The 21362-nt window shown below is 50.7% G+C and overlaps 2 protein-coding genes across 6 annotated transcripts; one reads left to right on the forward strand and one right to left on the reverse strand.

Moving 5' to 3' along the window:
* Positions 1 to 371: 371 nt before the first annotated feature.
* acox1 (acyl-CoA oxidase 1, palmitoyl) lies at positions 372 to 19028 on the reverse strand. 2 transcript variants are annotated; one of them, XM_088600094.1, is made up of 14 exons: positions 18722 to 19028; positions 16263 to 16422; positions 8305 to 8465; positions 7284 to 7391; positions 7063 to 7182; positions 6442 to 6557; positions 5865 to 6034; positions 5609 to 5771; positions 5337 to 5527; positions 5060 to 5239; positions 4585 to 4690; positions 4339 to 4482; positions 3376 to 3582; positions 372 to 2751 (listed from the first exon to the last, which is right to left on the reverse strand). In XM_088600094.1, the coding sequence occupies exons 1-14, from the start codon at positions 18990 to 18992 to the stop codon at positions 2701 to 2703; spliced, it is 2148 nt and encodes a 715-aa protein (XP_088456220.1). In that variant the 5' UTR covers positions 18993 to 19028; the 3' UTR covers positions 372 to 2700. The 2 variants fall into 2 exon arrangements, with proteins under 2 accessions (XP_088456220.1, XP_088456221.1); XM_088600095.1 differs by lacking the exon at positions 8305 to 8465 and adding an exon at positions 12586 to 12746.
* Positions 19029 to 19074: 46 nt separating this feature from the next.
* ten1 (TEN1 subunit of CST complex) lies at positions 19075 to 21148 on the forward strand. Of its 4 annotated transcripts, none has more exons than XM_088600098.1 (4): positions 19075 to 19096; positions 19600 to 19702; positions 19867 to 20024; positions 20388 to 21148. In XM_088600098.1, exons 2-4 carry the CDS (start codon positions 19614 to 19616, stop codon positions 20522 to 20524), a joined length of 384 nt encoding a protein of 127 aa, XP_088456224.1. In that variant the 5' UTR covers positions 19075 to 19096; positions 19600 to 19613; the 3' UTR covers positions 20525 to 21148. The 4 variants fall into 4 exon arrangements, with proteins under 4 accessions (XP_088456224.1, XP_088456222.1, XP_088456225.1 ...); XM_088600096.1 differs by lacking the exon at positions 19075 to 19096 and adding an exon at positions 19244 to 19503; XM_088600099.1 differs by lacking the exon at positions 19075 to 19096 and adding an exon at positions 19244 to 19503 and having other exon boundaries at positions 20391 to 21148.
* The last annotated feature ends 214 nt before the right edge of the window (positions 21149 to 21362 follow it).

The raw sequence follows: 21362 nt of genomic DNA on the forward strand, positions 1-21362 counted from the left end.
AACAGAGGATAGCGCCCTCAAAAACAGACAAGTCCTGCAAAACCTCTACATGCGGTAACCATAGACGTAAGAGTTGTGCGAGACTTTTTCATCTTTGAACAGCGAGTGCGAGGTTTTTGGGTGTGACAAACGGTTCTTGAAGTCAATACACGGGTTTTAATTTTCGGGAAACGGCTGAACGCGAGCCTGAAGTCAATTAGCTAATAACTTGTACATGGGACAGATGGCAATGTACTCGTCTGTAATCTTTGCTGTTCTTATCACCCCAAAACAGGCTTGAACACTGCAGTAATCCCGTTTAAGAGACGGTAATAATATTCATCAGCAACACATGGCGTCCTAATGCCTGTAAAAAAAAGAGAGGACTGACGTTTTAATTGTAACTTTTCTTTATTAATGCAAATAATGTCATCAAGACTACGTGATTAAAATGATTTATTTTTAAATTAAATATCAGTAACCCATGAAATGTGACCCTAAATTTTTATTAACATGTTTTAAAAACAAAATCTTAACCACTCTGCGGGCAACAAATCAAGCTCTCAGAATTACATAAACAAGTCACTGAAGACTTTGTGAATGACGGGCTAGAAAGAGTCAGGATTCAAAGAGGTGAGGAAGCAGAAGGAAAAATAACCATAAAAATGACTGATTAAAAATTCAAAATGTAACTAATGAAACCATGATTCTCACCAGAGAAAGGATGAAGTTCACAATTTGACACAAACGTCTGTTAGTCAGAAATGAAACCGTCGAGACTACAAAAACAGGTTGTTCTTTTTAATAAGCTAGGGCTTAATGTTTCCCCAATAATCAGTGAGGAACAGTTTGTGAGATCAGCCTGGCTTTTCACTACTTAAAAAGTAATATCTGAGGCACAAGTCGTTCTGTGTTTACTGGGTCATCACAACACTGCATAACCAATTCCTCTTTAAAAACACCTGACTCTCAATGGCAAGAGTGGCATCACTTTCTAGATCATTAATGTAGTGTTTAACAATATGGGGAAAAAAGGTTAAGACAATATTCTTGTGCTGAAAGAAGAAGAGTCTGACATCAGTTGTACTGTTTAGGTCTGAGTTTTTGTTTTTGCTCTGTGCAGCATGGTAAGTCAATGTAAAATTACATGTGAGAAACAGTTCTTCACACTAAAAATGTGTTGAACCGAAAAGGTTTTCACTTTAAAGGTTGTTTAAACTGTAAAACCCTCCTCCATTTTCATCATTGTCTTCCAAACCCCCACTGCTACATTTCCCAATCGCTTAGCAACAAAGGCGACGCACATTGTAACGTACAACTCTTTCAGCGTTTCCGTGGTTGCGCTGAATTCCTGGATGATGTTATCTTAACATCATTGGGCACCTGAAGGCGCCACAGCTGAAACCTAGTGTCTCTTTTCTTTTCCTTTCAGCATGGAATTAACCTCTACCTGTTCCTTTGCAGCCTACACATGCTGACGCAGCTCCCTACTGGAACTATCTCAATTAAACACTGTTTTCATAACATAAAACAAAAGAGCTCACAGTAATATACAACCTTGTATATTACTTGTATAGGAAAATGTCACTCCAGATGGTGTTTCCTAGATATCTTCCCCTAACACTTCAATTCCCATTGAATCTATTGTTATTAAGAGATTTCCATGATCCAGGATTCTTCAGGAACTCAACTATCATGTTACTGCAGAATGGACTGTATTGCACATTTATCGGAGCATGCCTGTGAAAATACACCATGTCTACATAAATGAGCTCACATGAAAAGGCTCAGTGAAACCTTGCAGTAGCTGCATCAGCTATGAAAACAGTTAATCATTTCACATTTAATTACCCAAGATGAATCTCAGGACACTGCCCTTAAATGATCAAAATGGCTTAACAAGCTGCACAGTTAAGTGTTAAGACAAAGGTTGTGATCATTGCAAATCCATTTAAAACGTGCTCCTCATGTCCAGGGCAACTCGGCAATATTTCCAAAGAAATATTTCCTATTGCTTTGGACATACATGTTAAATCTGGTGGGACAAGTAGTCATGCCAGATTTAACACTTCTGATAGAAATCTACAGCCCAAACTACTGAAATTCTCCAATCCCAGACCAGATAGTTAAACTGGGAAAAGCCTGTCCAAAACCTGCTTCCTGTCCAGAATAGCAGAACGTTTATGAAATGTTAATTTTATTCGTTATTACAGACTTTAAATACCAAAAGGAAGCTGCAGCAGGTTTAGGAGGCGTTTCCTGTCCTTAGGTCTTATACCCTCACTCTCAGCGGAATGCATGTTCAAAATGATCAGAATTATACCCGGAAACAGAAATTCAACTGGCCATTTGAATAAACCAAAAAAAACAACAGAAGAATGATTTAGGATCAAAGAAGGTAATTGAAAGGATAAAAAGGCAGGTACAGCAGTGCGCTTGAAAAAACAAGAGAGAAAGGTGCTTTGATTTCAAGGTGTGATCTCACTGGTCACAGTGCTTGTTCTTCCTCCCCATCTGCAGTAACAGAAGCACCATGGGCTTCTGGGAATTATAGAAAAAATACAAGAGGGGGCCGCTGGCTGCTCAAGACAACCGTTCCAGTTCCAGGGGCAGACGGCTTCCAGTCCAGGTTTGTTCGCTTCTTTGATGACGTTGTTGCTAGGGCAACATCCTGATGGAGGGGATTCTGTGTCGTCTGCTGCAGACCCCGCACTGGGCAGCTCAGAGCTTGGAGTGCAGGGGTTTCAGGTATTTGTGGTAGGATTCATGAACCTGAGAAGCAAGAGGAAGCACACTCAGCACAGCCGTGAGTCCACTGCCTTAGCTCAGGCTTAATTTCACATCACTCCACTACAGCCAGCTCCTCACTGCGCTCAGCAGACTGAAGCGCTAGACAAGGTTTTCCCAGGTCCTCCTACAAACTGCAGGGATAGCGCAAGACATGTTCATAATTACACGTCTCAGGGTTATTACAGTCTCAAACTAGCATGCAACAGGAATTGTATCCACCCCCGTGTCAGCAGCTCCGTGAAAAGGCACACCAAACGAAGCCAGTTTGCATTATTTAGTAAAAATACATACACAATGTCTGTTGTGTTTCTCCAAGTTCAAAATGCGTTTTTGGAAACCAGGTCATAATATGCACTCCTTTTAAGCTGCTATGATGTATTGCATCACAGTAGTAGGACAGTCCCCATTACTTTGTCCCCATACAGCACTAAGCTCAACATGCTGTGATGCAGTGACAGAAATGCATGCCACAAATCATACGCTCACGTTCAAATTCCTCCCACAGTAGACAAGACAAGAGCCAGTAAATAACCAGTCTGAGAACCATTCAGCTCAGAAACGCCACCTGCACAGTCCTCCCACCCAGGCCCACCCAGCGACACCGACCTGCTCGCTGTTCAGCGGCGACTTCTTGGCCCACTCGAACATGTTCTCGTAGACGTTGCCGTCGTAGCGCCCGAGGACAGAGTTCAGCATCTCGTCGCGGTAGTCGAAGGCGTCCGCCAGCGCCACCGCGTTCACCCTGATCTGGGCCAGCAGCTCCTTCACCTGCTGGGAGGCCTGGGCCACCTGAGGCACGCTCAGCAGCCCGGCCTGCGGCGGAGGGGGGGCAGCAGACGCACAGGGGTCACACACCGACACGCCCCTGCGCCCCAGCGCTCACACACTCGAGCCCGACGCGCACGCGGGTCGCGGCGGTACGTGACACAGGATTGCAGGGGAACTGCAATGCCGTTTTTACATTTACAGGGTTATAGTGAATCGGCAGTGATGAGCATATTTCCCACCACCATGAAACTACCAAGTACACAGTAATGTGTAAAACCTCCAATCTTCATCACAAAAGAGACCAAGTTTCCATGTGTGCCTGGCGCCATATTGCGATAATTGTCTGCGGTTGACAATGAGGCAACAAAGTGCCCGACAACGTACAGTAAAAGCGTCCCTATTGGATTGTAAACATGCTTCAGGCCAAGCAAATTTTGCTACTATATTAATAGTAAATATTTCATGTTTTTTAGATACTTTTAAGTATTGCAGAAAAAGAGCAAACTGCCACCCAACTAAAATACATTCATAGTAATTAACGTTGGTAGGAGACCATTTGCTTCCAGAGACTGGTGAGCAGGAAGGGCCGTTTTCACGTTACGATTCGCGCATGACTCTCGCTCTCGGTTTCCGGTCGCCATGATAGCACGGCGACTAGACAGCGCTCTCACAGAGTTTCACGATTTTACACTTGATTCGTCATCGGCAAAATCGCTGAATTTATTTTGCTCCTGAGAAACCGGGACGGCGGCTCCCCTTCGAGCCCTGCGGAGGCAGGAGGCGGGTGGCGGGTGGCGTTACCTGCAGGAAGTCCCCAGAGTGCACGGTAATGCCATGCAGAGCGTAGAGCAGGGCGAGGGAGCCGAGGACGGAGTGGACGGCCGTGTCCCCCACCTCGCCGAGCTTCGCCGTGAACAGCTTCACCACCACGTAGTGACAGTGTGCCTGGGGAGGAGAGAGACCGAGGGGCGGGGGGGGGGGGGGAGAACATCAAGTCATTCGAGGCCATCCAAGGCAGGGCACCGAGCACTGGAAACGCTCACTTACATCAGACGCTCTGACCAGGTCAATGGCGGCGCCGTTCCAGGCTTCCTCCTTGCTCTTGCGCCTCTGCAGCTCCCCCTGGAGGCTCCTCGCTGCCATTTCCACCAGCCTGTTACAGACACACGGGGGCGCAGATTGGAGCCCAACTATCATTTCACAGTACCGGCGCACCACGGTGATTTAAAAAAGTAGATTTTTTGTGGCGGCAGAAAAGAGGACCCCCTCTCTCGCTCTCTCTCTCTTTCTAAACCTGCAGAAACAGATTTAAACGAAGAGGGTTTGTTTTCCAAGGAGGCTTTTGTCTGCTGGGAGGAACGATGCCCCTCGATCTGTATTTGGTTCCGCAACGTTAAAATGAATAAATATGTGTCCAGAAAGAAATATTGCCTCCGTTCCATTTTTTTTTTTGTCAGCAGCTCTGCGTCTTGCACTTCCACGCCACACCCGTCCCTCGATCGGGGCGTTCTCCTCCACTCACTTGGCGGCCCGCAGCTTGTAGGCCTCCACCAGGCTGGACAGGTCACTGATGTTGACCACGGTGGGCCGGGAGGACACCTGCTGGGGCTGCAGGCGGCGCTGGGACATCTCGCTCAGGTAGGACACCGTCCCACCCACCTGCTCGCCCGCGCTGGCCTGCGTGTAGCTCTTCACCAGGTACCTGCGGGCACAGAGGGAGACGGAGCGATGACGAGGGGGGTGGAGGAGGAGGAGGAGGAGGAGGGAGGGAGGGGCCCCGCCAGGAGGAAGAGGCGTACCTGGCGGTCTGCAGCATCATGACGGTGTTCTCGCCCTCGTAGGTGCAGGTGGGGGTGAAGGTGACGTAGATGTCGGGCAGGCTGCTGCAGCGCGAGTAGCCGTGCCCCCCGCAGGCCATGCGGCACACCTCGATGCCGGCGCTGGCCGCCCAGGTGGTGAAGGCCTTGAGCCCCGCCGAGAGGGCGTGCAGCTGGGGAGGCAGAGAGGGCGCTCCTTAGGGGCCGCGGGGAGGCCGAGACGGGACGCGAACACGGCGCTGCGGCGGGCGTACCTCGGGCAGCTGGCTGAAGTCGCCCTGGTCGATGTCGCCCGTGATGCGGTGGTAGGTCTGGCTCATGTACTGCCCCACGAAGTGGAAGGCGTAGGCAGTGGCCAGCAGAGGGAAGAGCTTGTACTGCTGGGTCTGGTAGTCCAGAATCTGTGGCTCCGGCTCGCTGAAGTGGGGGGGGGGGGAGAGGGAGAACGGTGAGGAAGATCCCGGGGACCCGGTTCGCAGCGGACGGGCCGGGGCAGAACCGTTCGCCTACCCGGGCCGCAGCTCGGACTGCCGCCGCACGGCGCTGTAGCGGATGGCGATGGTGCAGGCCTTGGCCAGCGCGCGGGCCGACTCCCCCACGATCATGGAGCGGATGAACACCATGGTGCCGTAAGTCAGCTTGTCGCTGGGCGGCTTCACGTACGTCCCATCGGGCTCCACCTGCAGAGAGAGAGAGAGGACACGCTGGACTGGGGTAAACTTCTCTGCGGCACTGGACTGGGAGGAGCTATACTGGACTGGGGGGGCTATAGTGGACTGGGGGGGCTATAGTGGACTGTGGTAAACCGTTCTGGGGGCGCTGGACTGGAGTGAAAGCAAGCAACTATGTCAGGTGGCAGGTAAACCTATTAAAACGGGGTGTATTTATTTTACTTTTAAATTTTTTCTCTCACCGGCACACACGGCAAGCGAGACATGAAACTGCACAGTCAGACTGGTATGTCATCCCTACAGTCCTACAGCGCACACTGGCTGACTATCTGCCGACTCCTGTCTGTGGCCAGTCCTCCCTGTCCCTGCTCACGCACGAGGGCCGGCGGCGGACGGCGGCGGACGGGGAGGCTGACCTTGGCGTACTTCATCAGCATGTTCTCCCGCGGGATCCGGACATTGTCCAGCTTCAAGTAGCCGTTGTCCACCTCGTCGAAGCCAAACTTGGGGCCGATGTCGCCCACCACCACGCCTGGCAGCACGCGGAGAGGCAGGGAGAGGGACTGCCGTGAGAGAGGGAGGACCATGCACACCTGGACACACACATGCACGCGCACCTGGACACACATACACACGCACGTGCACGCATACACACGCACCTGGACACACATACACACGCACCTGGACACGCATACACACGCACCTGGACACGCATACACACGCACCTGGACACACATACACACGCACCTGGACACACATACACACGCACCTGGACACACATACACACGCACGTGCACGCATACACACGCACCTGGACACGCATACACACGCACCTGGACACGCATACACACGCACCTGGACACGCATACACACGCACCTGGACACGCATACACGCGTGTGGACACAAGCACAGAAGCGCACGCACGCGCACCTGGTGAAGTCAGCAAATTTATCAGTCTGAATATTTTATCGTTTGGTCCTCGTGACAGAGCTCCCCTACCCAGCGATTGGCATGATTTGATTTAACCCGTCCTTACCCGGCAGGGGCTCATGCGTGCTCATGTTCCTGATGGGCACGATGAAAGCATGGAGGCCGTGGCAGTGCCCCTGGGTGTACAGCTGTGCCAGGACAATGGCGTGGTTCGAGGTCTTCCCCACTGCAGAGAGGGACAGGACAGACAGCTGACTCCCGAGCACTGGGCTTTGTGGAGAGGCAGAGCGAGAGAAAGAAGGGGGGGGGGGGGCCGAGGTTACTCACGTCCTCCAGGCCACCACTTGATGGAGCTGACCGTCGGGCTGTTGAGCACGAACTCCTGAGTGGAGGGGTCGTAGGTCGCGGTCGTCTCCAGAGCGCGAATGTGAGTGCCTGCGAAAACGAGCGACATTCCCAACAACGGCACCGACACAGGTCCTGCACAAGCGTCTCGCCCTCACCTGCAGCTCGTCGGCTAAAACTGGGAAGCAGGCCTGGGATGTTATCTCACTAGATGCGCAACAATTACAAGACCTACACATACTTCACAAAAAAATACAGCTGCACTTCTTATATCAAAATACATTCATGGAAAAAAAATAACTATCCTTAGCAACTGACGATGCATTTAAGCCAAGCGGTTTCCAAAAGCATTACACTTCGTCGTTTGTCGTGGTGCAAAGCATAATGTAGCCGCACGATTTCCGTCGCAAAATATGCACAGCCTGAGTGAACATCTCGTCTCCCCATGTACTGAACAAGTCATTCCTTTTCTCCTCTCGAACGTTTTCAGCGGCATCCCCTCTTCCAGCCTCCGTGAGAAGGAGGCTAGCAACCCCGTCGGCTCGAGCAGCCAGCAGGAGCATCCCACCCCCGTCCCCCCCCGCCCTCTGAAACCTGATGCTTCACAAGGAAGAGCGCGCGGTGCCAGACTCCCCTGCCGCCGCCGCGCTACGGCTGGAGGTGACGGAACGCCGTGTGCTTTGCCGTTATCACTCTGAGAACCCTAGAACAGAAACCTCAACACCAGCAGATTTCATGGCTCTAAGCAGCTGGCGGTAGGAAGCACGTTGTACAGCCCAGCCCCCTCAGGTAGCGTTCTGCTCTTGCCGGCAGCATGCAAAACCCTCCAGACGAGGAGCAGACCTTCACTGCGGCGGGCACAGGCTCAAAGGCACGCTGCCTGCTGTGGGGGAGCAGCACGGCGTCACGCCAGGCTCTGCTGCGCTTCCGGGCTCTCCACTGCCCGGGCTGCCACCCCACAGAGGTCCGCGGCCCCCCGGGTCGGGGGGTCTCGTAACCCTACCGTGGCCCATCTCGGTCTGCGCGTAAGTGCCGATGATCTCCAGGTTCCAGGCGCGCATGAAGAAGGTGTCCTGCTGCTCGGGCGTGGCCTGGTTCAGCAGGGTGGGCAGGAACATCCCCAGGTGGAGGTCCAGGGGCTCGGGGCGCCCGCGGTGCACACAGCTGCGTCCGAGGCGGGGGGGGGGGAGGGGGGGGGGTGTGGGGGTGAGGAGGGAAACGTGGGGAGCGAGGGGAACGAAAGGAAGGGCGAAGGAACCGAGTAGGGGAGGACCCATGGGAGGTCAAGGTGAGGATGACGTGGGAAGTCAGGACAGGACGGGTTTGAAGACGGGGAGGAGGAAGAGGGTGTAGGGGCATCAGGAAGGAGATGGGGGGGATTAGCAGGAGATTACAGACGAGGACGAGGGCCGGACCCATCAAGGCAGGGGAAGGAGTCAAGAGGGGTAGCGAGGAGCAGGGAGGGAGACGCGCCGAGTTCGTGATCACATGGCATGCAAGGGCACGGGGGAAAGAGAGGGAGACAAAAAAAAAAAGGATCAGGCGGTAAGTGAAAGCGAGTCGTGCAAGCGAGTGCCAATTAGTCCATCGGACCGTGCCGCCGTGTGAGGGGCTGATTCCCGAAAAACACTTTCAGATCCGTCACCAGATTTCGACTAACAGAATCACATCGAAAACAAGTCAGCGCGGATTACATCAAAGCAAAAGCAGGGAAAAAACATTCGCCCCTCGGAAAGCTGTGCCACCTGCATCTCGGCACGTCTCCCCCCGTGTGTTCGGAGACGCCGTGCCCGAGGGGCAGCGGCGCTGCCCGTGTCTGGGTGACCGGGGTGTGCTCAGGCCAGGGGAGGACTTTGTCATCATTACTGGTAGAGGTCTTTGAGCAGGGAGCTGTCCCAGCGTGCCAGTTGAAACAGGACTCGCAGAAGTTCAGGCCACGCCAAAACGCAGACCGGAAGAACACACTGCCAGGAAGGCTCAACAGCAGAAACGTCACATTTTTCTTTTGTTTTTCAATTTTATTATTTTCGGCGTGGAATAAGGCTCTACTTGTATCTGTACTAAGGATCGAACGCCTGTCTTCTCTTGTGTGACAGTGAGGGCTGGACAGAACTATACAGGACCCTGCAGCAACGCTAGCTCACAGCCACCAGCTATCTATATACACGCATGGATTTGAACTGGCTCTGCAAAACTGCAGAAACATGTCTGTATTATATGGAAGTAAATATAATACATAATACACATATATATATAATATATATATATGGGGGTAAAAAGAAACGCGCTGTGGTATCTTGCAATTGCGACTTTGTATCTCAGAATTGCGACTTTATATCTCAGAATTGTGACATTTAATTTTACTTAAAAAAGAAAGTCTTCTTTAGCTCAGCTGGCAAGACCTGGGTTCGAGCCAATGCAGTGAGGCTTGAACTATGATGGGAGCGGAACCCGAATCCGTTACAATGAAAAGAGGGCAGAAAATGAAATGTGGGCATTTCGAAGTCGCAAACGTGAGATATAGAGTCGGAATTCTGAGATTTAAAGTTGGAATTCTGAGATACAAAGCCGCAATTGCGAGATACGCGGTTCTTTTTTACTCCCTGGCGGAAACGGGCTTCCATAGTATTTGGATAAAACGCGATGCAGTTTGTTCTTCAGAAAAACAGAAGTGCTTGATTAAGCTGTGAAACCCCAGGTCTCTGCACAAAACCTGACCCACTCAGGCACAACACCCAGCTCACAGCGCCTGCTCCCTTTCCCTGCCGGCAAATGAGACCCAGACAACCCAGAATGGGGAGAGAAACAATTATGCACAGGAGACCGAACTGCTCCTTGCAGGGTGCAATGTTTTGCGTTCACTGAAGAAATATTAACTTGTAGTGTGCAATCTGGTTTCAGGAGCTCTGAGCTCCACGACAGTAACACTGCAGCTCGGAACAAGCCCCAGCAGACATGGCCTCCTCAGGACAAATCAGGCTCTTGTTGGTCAAACCCTGCCTGCTTGCTTCAGGCCCTAGTGTTCAAGGGCTTGATGTGGAGATAATGAGGCTTTTTGTAGAATCAGTTATAATGGTGTCACCAGAACAAGTCAGTCAATAAACCCCCAGATGCTCTCTGCAAGACGCTAGGCGCAAGTCAGAACCACTCAGACACTTCCTCAGATAGAGCGCTAGCTTGTTGGTCGAGAGTTTAAAGATGTTGTTGATCCGAGTTTCTGCTGCTCTTTTACTGACCCGATGTTTTGAAACGACATCGCCACCCCTGCTGAGTTCACTCCCCGCTGTTAGTGCAAACGAGTCCACTTCTCTCTCTGAACTCTGTCCAGGCGATTTCAGCCCTTAGCAAGGTTTATTACAGGTCACAGCGCATGGCCTCCGCCCACATGGTTCTTTTTTATTCAGATGTTTTTTCCCCCCTCTATCAAATCATTATCAAATCATTTTTTCTGTAAAGCCTATTCAGAAGCCACTTTTAAACGTGATTAATCATCATCACCACCCCAACAGCCCAGGGACAGCGCCCTGCAGGAAATTGTTTTATAGCTGCTGGCGGATGTGGAGGCGAGGCAGTGGGCTGCTGCCAAAGAGGTAATCATGCCAATGCTGCAGCACCCATCTCTGCACCCATCTCCCTGTCCTGGCCAAATTTCCCATTGGCCCTTACCAATCATGGCCTCCTAACAATCCCCCTCTATGAATTGGCTTCATTACTCTGCTCTCCTCCCCACTGAGAGCTGGTGTGTGGGGAGCGTTCTGGCGCACTATGGCTGCTGTCGCATCATCCAGGTGGGGCTGCACACTGGTGGTGGTGGAGGGGATCCCCATTACCTGTAAAGCGCTTTGAGTGGAGTGTCCAGAAAAAGCGTAATATAAGTGTGAGTAATTATTATTATTATAATTATTATTATCTTTGGTTCCGAACAACCGCGCAGCCACATGGCAGCAGAGCTGGCTTGGTGCTGCCAACACAGAGGAGCCGGGACACCCACGGTTCATTAAAGGCGAATGAATCCTTGATCACTTGGGGAGGACGAGGCAAGGTTAATGGTTGGTTATCGGTTAGTTACTGATTAAAAATGCCAGTGAAGCCAAGGACGGTGGCACAGAGCCAAGAGAAGGCAGGGGTGTTAGCTGGGGGAAATGAGAGAGGAGAGGACCAGAGATCTGAAAGAAAGGTGCTGATTTGGAAACCGCGAGTGGAAATGGATTTTTGCTTCTAAATATTTTTTCCTGGATATGCTGTGCGTTTCGGCTTCCTCTTCTTCGCTCATGTGAGGTTCCACAGCAAGACGTGGCTCTGGTGTAACACGCAGAGAGACCACCTGGCGAGCCGACAGCCAGGAGCCTCAGTAATGGCCTGGTTGTAGTTAGAAGAATGAGTTCAGACTGAAACGTACCAAAGGTGTCAGCAGCTCCATCTATTCCTTTGAAGGTAATAATTATGGGAGATGGAAAGTGTGGGTCCAAGGGATCCCTCTCAAACACAACACAAGAAACCTACAGGTAGTGGACAAAAAAAAATACGAACACCAGTGTAAAGTCACTTAAGGGGGCACTGGGCTACCCTGTGTGGCCAGTAAGGCCTTTGAGGGCTGTGGCATAGGATCTGCCAGTATCTGAAACTGGAGGGTTGTGGCACTATTCTTGCACAAGAGAGCTCCTTCTGAGTTCTTCAAGTTGGCATTAAGCTGTAGAGAACATGCTGAAGGATGATTCATCTGATCGCTCCTCTTCACTGCTCGGTAGCCCACTGCCTGTGTTCTTTGCACCTCGCCATGCTAAAGCTCCTGCCACCTGTGTTTCAACATCAGAGTCTCCTCTTGTAGCCATGCTGTCCATAATTATATTCAACCAGCATTTTTACAGATGACCATAAGAAGAATGCTAGGTTTATATATGTCTCATGCTTAATTTCTGCATGAGACTCACCTGTAGGGAGCACCACTCTTTCTATGCTTTCAATGCATTCGGTGTCCAACATTAATCCAATTGTTTTAATTGTTTTGTCCACTGCCCATAGTTTTCACCTCTGGTTTATCCCTGGACAACAAATCACGTGAGAAACTCCCTGCCAGGCCTGCATTTCCCATAAAAAAACTACAATTCCCTGAGGAATTATAAGAACTTCCTATCCATCACTCTATGCCACAATGAGAACCGGGTAGCATCTTAGCAACACAACCTGCTAACATGGACCACAAACTCAAAACTGTCCCTGAAAGAGTCCACAGTTCCCGTCACGCTGCCAACAAATCTCCCTGAGTCCTCCGCGTCAGACTGACCGTGGCCCAGCTCGGTCTGTGCGTAGGTGCCCAAGACCTTGAAGGTCTTTGCCGGCGGTATCCACTTCTCCTGCTGAGCGGGGTCACCCAGCTTTTGCAGGGTTGGGAGGAACATGGCGTAGTGCAGGCCCAGCGCCTCGTGTTCCCGGCCGTTCCAGATTCTAAAAGGGACAGACAGACGGACAGTGCCAATGACCGCGACGGCGACAGCAACCGATCCAGGCACAGCTTGTCCCCGATTTGAGGACTCAGGGGTTGGGGGGGGTGGTGGTGGAAAGAAGATACCTGCCAAATCACGTTACTCAAGAGCTCTTCCTCACTCCCACAGACCGAGCTAGAAAGGTGGACCCACCCTTACCCCTGAGCAGCAGACAAGCCCCAGTTGGTACTTCAATCAAAGGGAATTTCTTTCTTTTAAAATACTCTTTGAGCACAGAGTGCCTGGCCATTGAGGCATGCCTGAGACAGGACATTGCACAAACCAGTTCCTTCCTCACCTGCACCGGAATCTTTACTGCACGGTGAAGGCTATGTTATGCACTGCAAAGGCATTTGAACAAAGTAGAGCTCAATACCTGCTTCACTTAGAATGCTCGCCAAAATAATTCGTTTTTGCGATTTCATTTTTTAAAATAAAAGGATTTTGAGACTTTCAGAACTTAATACCATTGTTATAGGTCCTATTTAACCGTGACCATTAGAAAGTGCTGTTCAGATCCTGAGCTCTGCCTGCAGCTTCTTCCTGCGCTACAATCAAAGCTCACCGTTCTGAAAGAAACTAACGCATTTAGCTAGACTTCAATGGACTGTTTCGTACAGTACAGGCTCTCTGCAATACGCCCCTGCTCCCTGACACAGTTCCGAGCCAACATTCACTTTTGCCCTGGTTGGAGAGGTTCCCTGCCCTGCTGCGTGAGCCCTGAACTGCAAACACAGCCTCTCTCTGGTTCAAAGTCCGTCACAGAACCACCCCCCTTTTCAACAAGCACATGGAGCAGCAGGAACTGAAGGAGACGCTCAGAGGTATTAGTTAACAGCTTAAACAAGGCACCTCACAGAATCAGAATCAGAATTAGAATTAGGATTAGGTGATGGGGGTTAAGGTTCAACAGTTTGTTTTACAGGTAACTAAAATCTAAACACCCTCTAAAAGGGTCATACGTAATCATGATTAAAGAAATATTAGCTTCGAGCTTTTCAACACAAGACATAACAGGAACACAACAGGCTGCAGGTTCTGACGAGAACACAATGGAAAAGCCAGGAGAACGTTCAGCCCATCTTGCCGGTTAGGTAGTTAAGCATCTAAGCAAGTCCAAAGTCTCATCCTGCTTCATTCTGTGTCCTGTAAAAGCGTTTGGGCCTCAGCCACCCAGTTGGGATGTCTGCTCGGGATCGCAACGTCTCCTGTTCTCCCTCCTAACGGACTGCCTCTCAGTTTCAGCGTGACCCCATGTCCCCGTTCCAGCCATGAGTGTGAAATAGCGCCCTGGGCTGACTTGGCTTCTGGGAAAACTGGCCGTGGTGCGAGCGTGTCTGTCTGTGTCTGTGTGTGCCCTATGATGGACTGGCGTCCCGCCCAGGGTGTATCCTGCCTTGCGCCCATTGCTTGCCAGGATGGGCTCCGGTTTCCGCAGGAACCTGTACCGGATAGAGCAGGTTAGAAAATGGATGGACGTTGCTCTCTTATCCCAAAGACAATCAAAAGCCCTCCCCACCTGGAGCTTTGGAGAAAAAAAAAAGACACGGAAATAAGAAAGTGCTTTTCTACATGTCTTTTCCCCAGAAAAGAGCGCTTGTGTGGAAGCTGACGAGGTAAGCGGGTCTCCCGCGGGGGAGCTGTACCCAAGGCTAAACAGAAAAGCCAGCCAAGAAAATGAGCAGGCACAGAGAACCGTGTGCACTGGCCAACAGTCCACGCCATGGATTCGGACAAGGAAGCTGGAAAGTGCCGTTCGTAACTCTGCCTGTGGCTGGGGGGGGCAGTGGTAGGCTTTCTCACTCGATGCCTGCAGCCGCCAGCAGCCCAGCGCCGCTGCTGGGGACCTGCGCACATGACAGCTCTCACAAGGATGTCTGTTAGCATGGGTCCGCAGGGATTCCAGGTTGTGTGGTTGAAGAAAAAGACATTAATTACAAAACAAAAAACAAAAGCCCCTGGAAATCAGGATACGATATACGAACTATTCTTCCTCTTACACACCCTGAAACACAACACTCAAACTTACACAAGAGTAACAGTGTTAACGGCTGCCAGTGCTAACTTTCCAGTTTTACTGGTCAGGTGAAGAATAGGCAAAACTGAGCTCCAGTTTCTCACTCCCCCCCCTGACCTGCTGTTCAGTGGGCAGCAGTGTCTCCCCCAGATGGGGGCTGTACTAGAACTGGGAACTGGGCCCCCCTATATGAAAAGCACTTTGGGATCTTCTGCGATGCAAAACTCAGAATAACAAATGCAAGAAGCTCCATTCCAGTGAATTACTCAATGAGGGAGACGATTTGCGTCGCCTGTGGACTGTGGATAAAGACTTTCTGGACAGTTTTGGTGGCCCAAGTGTCCTGCAGCACCTTCCCCCAGGGCAATCCTCTGCCCTCCACTGACCAGATCTGGGGGAAGAAAGCGATCGTCTTTGCTCCCAGCGGCCATTATGCCAGAAAGTAAAGAGTGTCATCAGGGGAAAAGCCATTAAAACACAAATCGTTAGATTCCAACACTCCTCCTTCTTCCTCTGCCTCTTCATCCCCTAGAAAGCCGTCGACACAAGGGCTTGACTGCGCTCGCACATGCTGTGTGCACACACTCCAGAGCTCCTGTACCCTGCTTATCTGCCTTCTGAGAATTTCAGTTCACTTTATGATTTTATTAATCGCCCAAGCACGCACAACAAGCCCTGGTGCTCACTGGTGGGATGTTTTGAAAGCAGACTGTCGGTAATGGAAGCAAGACTTTTGGTTGGACCATTTCGAATCCGAGAAGCTGGGTTTTCTTGCATGAATTGCACTGGTGAAGCGAAAAAGCCGATATACTGTATATACAGGCATTTCTCCATTTATGCACCAGATACTTTCCCGCAAGAGCTGTGTAAATTAAGAATTTGTTTCCCATGACAATGCATGTTTTAGGAGAGTGTGCTACAGGTCCACTCTAAACCAACGGGCCGACCTTCCAGATAAAAATGATGACAGAGTGTCATACGCTCACAGACGTACCTGGACTGGATGAACGAAAAGCGTATTGTCATAAGCACTCTGTCAAGATCCTAGCCACAGCCAGAATTGTATAAGTGTGAAGGACTGGCATTATATATTATATATATATATTCTTAGGTACTGTAGGTCACCCCCGTAAATGTGTAAATTAACACCGAGTAAATGGAGAACTGCCTACACATATGAAAATAGTATTTCAGATGTTACATAAACTTTAATTTTCACTCGACCAAAAGTAACAAACAGGAAACAGCTCACGCCAGAGCAGGTTTGCAGCTCACAGAAAGCCATTCTCCCAGCAAAGCAGCCATTCAAGAAACCCCCGCGGGCCAGAACCGGGAGGCCTGATCCTGCAGAGACCTGATCAATTCAACCAGCCGCTCACGAGGAACCGCAGCATCGAGGAGCGGGGCTGTGCAGCCACAGGCCTTGCAGGCCAGGGCTCGGCTCCCACTACGCCGCCATACCTCTTATAGCAGTAGATCTCTTCGGGGTCAGAGATCCCGTGCTCCCGCATCTTCACGATCATCTGCGCGCTCCGCTTCACCGCCGCGGCGTACCGCTCGCTGCGGGACAGGAAGTTCAGGTCCACATGCTGGAAATCGGGATCGCTGATCACCAGCGATTCTGCAGGACGAAGGGAGACGAAAATAAACTGTTTATTTCAGTATCACCCCAGAGCTATGCTGTGTATACATTCACGGTGACACTCCTACCCTGGCTGTTTCAAGAAAAGGGGCTTGGATGAGGCCCTCGTAACAAACGGCAACTCGCAGCCAGACAGGATCAACGGGCCGGCTGGGCCCTTCGTACGTCCTTATGCTTGGGTGTAAATTACATCCCTTTCGTTTTTTTCTGCTCTCCTCAAAATACAGGAACACAGACACAACCTTCCGGAACGAGACTGGCAAGACCAGCCTGTGCCACCGTAAAGAGGAAAAAAATAAAAAGTAAGTCAAAACTGAGAACGTTTTGATGAGCCACAAGAAGCGGCAGCTGACTGCACAATTCAGTGCCCAGTACCTGCACTGTACATCTAACATCACATCACTTTATTAGCCCTAGACAATTTCTTGCAATAGGAATTTGTCTTTTCGCAGACCCCAGCTTGCTCTCCATGAGACACACAGGCACACAGACAGGGAGAGAGAAGCTGGGGGTCAGAGCGCAGGGTCAGCCATTGTACAGTGCCCCTGGAGCAGCTGGGGTGAAGGGCCTTGTTCAGGGGCCCAGTGGGGTAAGATTCCTCTGCCAGCAACCTTCCAGCCACGGGCGGAGATCCTTAGCCACAGAGCCACCGCTCCACCCATCTGTATCAGGACCACAGCTTAAAGGATGTGTTGCTTTGCATGTACACCTTATATTGCCTAATCAAATTGCTATTGAATGGAGCAATCTGAGCGACAGACTAATATTATGCTACTGAAACTGTCCTCTTTTGACTGCAGGCATGAATAGGCTAGGATATTTTGGGTTTATCACAAACTCCACGGCAATTACTGGAAGTACAGCCAACAATTCACGGGCTTTAGAGACGTGCAAGTACAAACATAAAAGTTGCACAATTATCTTGCTTTACTGGGCACACAAGTGACATTATTATTTTCCCAAACTGAATGTGGTATTCACACCCCACAAGAATGCAGACGTTTTAGATTCCTGGCACAGCTTATCAGCTTTGGTATTTCTGTGTTTTTCCTCTGTAGGACTATCACACATCCAAGCGATTTAGAAACTTGTGGACAAACCCAAAATATTTTTGCAGGCGTGTTCTCTGATCGCCCTGGCCTGAACTGCTAAAGGCTGCCGACCGACGTGGCCTTGTGTCTCTCATGTCACCGTTAGCGTGAGAGAAGGATTAAAACTCTTGACTGCTTGCTTGTGATGCTTTAATGCTGGCACTGAAATCTGAACATTGATTATCCTGTTAACCAGAACTCTGGGGCACGAAAGCTCCTCCTAATCAACCCTGGACAACAGCGATGTCGTCTGAAGCAGTTGTACCAAAAGCCCAGAGGTCACATCGTGACAACCATTTTATTTTTTATTACAATGCTAAACCGCTCAACCTTGGTCCTGGTTCTCAGATGATTAATTTTTAACTGCCAGTATCCAGACGATGCTGCTAGAGTTGCGGTTAGGGCTTTGGACCCTGGACCAGAGGGTCGCGGGTCCCAATCAACGCCCGGCTTCTGCACCTCTGAGCGGGGTCCTGCGCTCAGGCGGCCCCAGTGCGTGTCCGGCTGTGGGAAGCGCCGGCTCCCCGGACAGGGCTGCTATCCGGTGGGGGCACAGAGGGGGTCCCCGCCTACGTGCAGAGCACTTCGGGACCGTTCAGGATGGCCTCACCAGAACGTCTACGTGCAGCGAAGGTCCGCAGTCGGACTTGACCTAGCGACACTATATCGCTTCACAGACATGGAACTCAGCTAATCTGAGCTGCTGTGTCAGAAAGTTTTTCAGGTCGCACACAATTCGTCCGAGGAGACCGTTGCCTCGGGAAGCGGCGTGAATTTTCGAAGCCCTTTTATATTCATCGCATACAGGCAGGGGGTGGCCCCCGCCTTTGTCTGCGTTCTTTCGGGTTCTTCTGTCTTGCGTCAACAGCTTTACCCGTCTTCCATGGGGTGGCGGTGATTATTTTTAAAGTAGTCTCACCCCGAATTTAACTTTGATCTGTTTCCTCATACGCAGGAGCGGCCGACATCATTAAAGATCCCGGGAAGTTTGGTGGAGCTCGTTCGCTCCAGGGGCATCCGGATTTCTTGGGGATACCGAATTAGATACGAAGCCTGCCCGGCCCAGCACAATACCCAGATCACCAAGCACGGAGCTCAGTTTCTTTCCCCGGGGGGTGGGGGAAGCGAGGTGTCTGTTTTCGGGGTGCACAACACAAGCCGGTCACTCCCCCCCTCCCCGAACTCACCGATCTCCCTCCGCCTCTGCGTCTTCTCCGCTCCCCCGTCCAAGATGTACGTCAGCAGGTCGGTCTTGAAAGTGGCATTATCTCGCTCTTTGCGGAGGTCGGGGTTCATGGCGGACTCGTTCCGGGCGTATTCTTTACTAATCGATGTATCTGTGTGGTTGGGACCTACAGTCGCACTGTGGAAAGCAAAGCAACGCTCCTGAACCCCCTGAGCTGAGCGCAATGACAGCTCCCCCCACACAGGCCTCAGACGGGGAGGGGACACAGACATACACTAACTGGACTGTCCAATTAGGATCAGCTGGGTTGGGCTTTGGACAAGTAAAGGCAGGGCCATTTGACAGGTGTTTCCGCAACAGGACAACACGCCAGGAAGTAAGTCCCCTCTCCCCTCTCGACCGCTAGAGACCACCCGCGACCAAATTCAACCCTGTTACAGGTGTACCACGCCGAGCTCCAGGTTGGCGTTCTGTACCAGGAAGAGCGTTCTTTACGAGCATTAAACGTGATAGCCAATCAGATTGCAGTTCCGGGGGATGGAGAGGCCCACGGCCCAATGGCACTCGAGAGTTGCGTCTGACCTCCCGCCCCTAGGCGTCACATGGCTCGGGAGCTGTCAGCTGACCCAGGCGCACAGGCGGAAGCAGTTTCTCGCCTTGAGACCGGCACCGCGATCGATAATAATGATTGGCAACACCAAGAATACAAAAGACAGGTTGAGGTATCGCTTTAAGGTTGAATCTTACTAGGCTCATCTGTTCTGAAAGAAAGGCCAAAGGCAGGTAAACATTAAGATAACACATTATAATGCCTAGACATTAAAAGACGAATTTGATCAGGTAAAAATGATACAATAAAGACAGCGCTGTTTCTTCCAGTTCGTGTTGAAAAGATGCTTCCTGCGCCCGGTGTTTTCCGCTTTCCCTGGGAAATCAGTTCAGGAGAAGTCAGGGAGGGCATGTCAGTGAGGACCTATGGCAGGTAGGTTATCGATCTTGTTCATGCAGGCACACATATGGGTGGAACATCCCTATTTGAAATGTTTGTTTTTAAATTATGCTTATTTTTAATGTTAATGTTTAATGTTTTTTTTAAAAAAAAACTGCTAAAACGGTATATAAACATCACAAGTAAAACTTTTCCAGGCTGAAGAACTACAGTGCGGAGCTGTCGGAGGCGGTACTCTGCAGTCAGCACGGCTCAGCCCGGCACCAGGTGACTGTCCACACTGGCTTTGTGGAGCCCTTCCAGGCCATCGCTGGAGCTCAGTATCTCGTGCTGGGAGAGCTGGAGAGCAGAGGAGGTGAGTCGGAGACCAGGATGAGGAGCCTGGGGTTTCAAACTTGATCGGTATCAGTTGTACCGATGAGTAAGGGCCAGGCAAGACATGTCACAGCTGAACCCAGGAAAAAGAGGGCTGATACTGTAAGTGCTGCTGGTGGACCAGTAGGTCGCCCTCTTCCTCCTGGACCAGAATTTCCCCACCCGTGTCTCTGTATGTTGACCTCTCACTGTGCAGAAAGAGGCGCTGTCCTTTGGATGAGACTTTAAACAAAGTCCCTGATTCCCTGCACATCACGAACCCTAGCTGGTGAGTTTTCTCCATGCCCTGTGCGAAGCCCTGCCCGTGCCATGATGCCGAAGCGCCCTTCCCCTTGCTCCCCAGCAGGTGGCGCCCTGATGGTGCGCGCGCGTGTGCTGAACTGCGTGGACGGGGTGAACGTGGCCCTGCTGCAGCGTGCCGTCGTGGAGCAGAGGAGCTACCTCCGGGAAAGAGACGGGGAGGCCCACACAGCCTGTTGAGCTCCATCCACACCTGCACCAGGACCCAGAGGGTGGGGTGGCTTCACCTGCCGTGACGCACCCATTGGGATCACCCCCACCGCAGACTGGAAACACCCCTTTCCTCAGGGGGTCATGGGACAGACAAACCAAGGACATGCCACTGCACACATCTGCTCTCTGGGTTGTTGTAGAGTTGGAGTGCTGGTGTGTAACAGGCAGTGAATGAACAGGGGCAGACTGACCTCCTTTCTGCTGCATGCCTTGTCTGATAGAACAGGATTCTTAATGCCCACCTGCATAGCCTAGCTGAAATACCTATCTGTGTAAATGACAGTGCTGTATGGACTGGATGGATCTGCAGCTTTGTGTTCCAGTTGTTAATGCCTCACATGAAGGAGAGCAGCCTGTAGTCAATCCAAAGAGAATGTTGTTATATTCGCAATGGTATGTTAGCACTAATGCCTCCACGCACTCTTGGGGTCTGGGGTCAATTTGAGCCTGGGATGTCCTCTGTGTTTCCAGCGATCCTGTAGTGGTTGATGCTGTTTGATGTAAATGCATATCTTTCTGTATTATCGCATAAGCTAATTTTATTATTGTATTTTTTTTAAATAAAAGAAAGGTTTAAACTGTCAGTAAAAATCTAAAGGCACAGTTTTGCATGGTCTTCAGACCATGACAAGGAAAAAAAATGTTTTATTACAGTTATAGAAATGTATTGATGAGGTGACTAGTTAGTTTTCTTTTGCCAAAAAGCAACATGATGAGCAGCCTGCAGTGTTTATGTCCTTACTGTGATTTTCATTCTGACCTCCGTATTGAATATTTTTAATATAATTTTGCAGGTATCTCAGTC

Source organism: Lepisosteus platostomus, chromosome 11 (assembly GCF_059453375.1).
Source record: "Lepisosteus platostomus isolate fLepPlt1 chromosome 11, fLepPlt1.hap1, whole genome shotgun sequence".
Lineage (NCBI taxonomy): Eukaryota > Metazoa > Chordata > Actinopteri > Semionotiformes > Lepisosteidae > Lepisosteus > Lepisosteus platostomus.

Bases quoted from the DNA above. Each gene is read 5' to 3' on its own strand.
- ten1 (XM_088600098.1), top strand. From the start codon at position 19,614: ATGCTTCCTGCGCCCGGTGTTTTCCGCTTTCCCTGGGAAATCAGTTCA. The intron at 19,703-19,866 runs GTAGGTTATCGA...AAACTTTTCCAG, and splicing joins TCAGTGAGGACCTATGGCAG to GCTGAAGAACTACAGTGCGG. The intron at 20,025-20,387 runs GTGAGTCGGAGA...CTTGCTCCCCAG, and splicing joins AGAGCTGGAGAGCAGAGGAG to CAGGTGGCGCCCTGATGGTG.
- acox1 (XM_088600094.1), bottom strand. From the start codon at position 18,992: ATGTCTGTGTCCCCTCCCCGTCTGAGGCCTGTGTGGGGGGAGCTGTCA. The intron at 6,558-7,062 runs GTAAGGACGGGT...GCGTGCTGCCAG, and splicing joins CACGCATGAGCCCCTGCCGG to GCGTGGTGGTGGGCGACATC. The intron at 2,752-3,375 runs GTCGGTGTCGCT...CTTGCTTCTCAG, and splicing joins CGCCGCTGAACAGCGAGCAG to GTTCATGAATCCTACCACAA.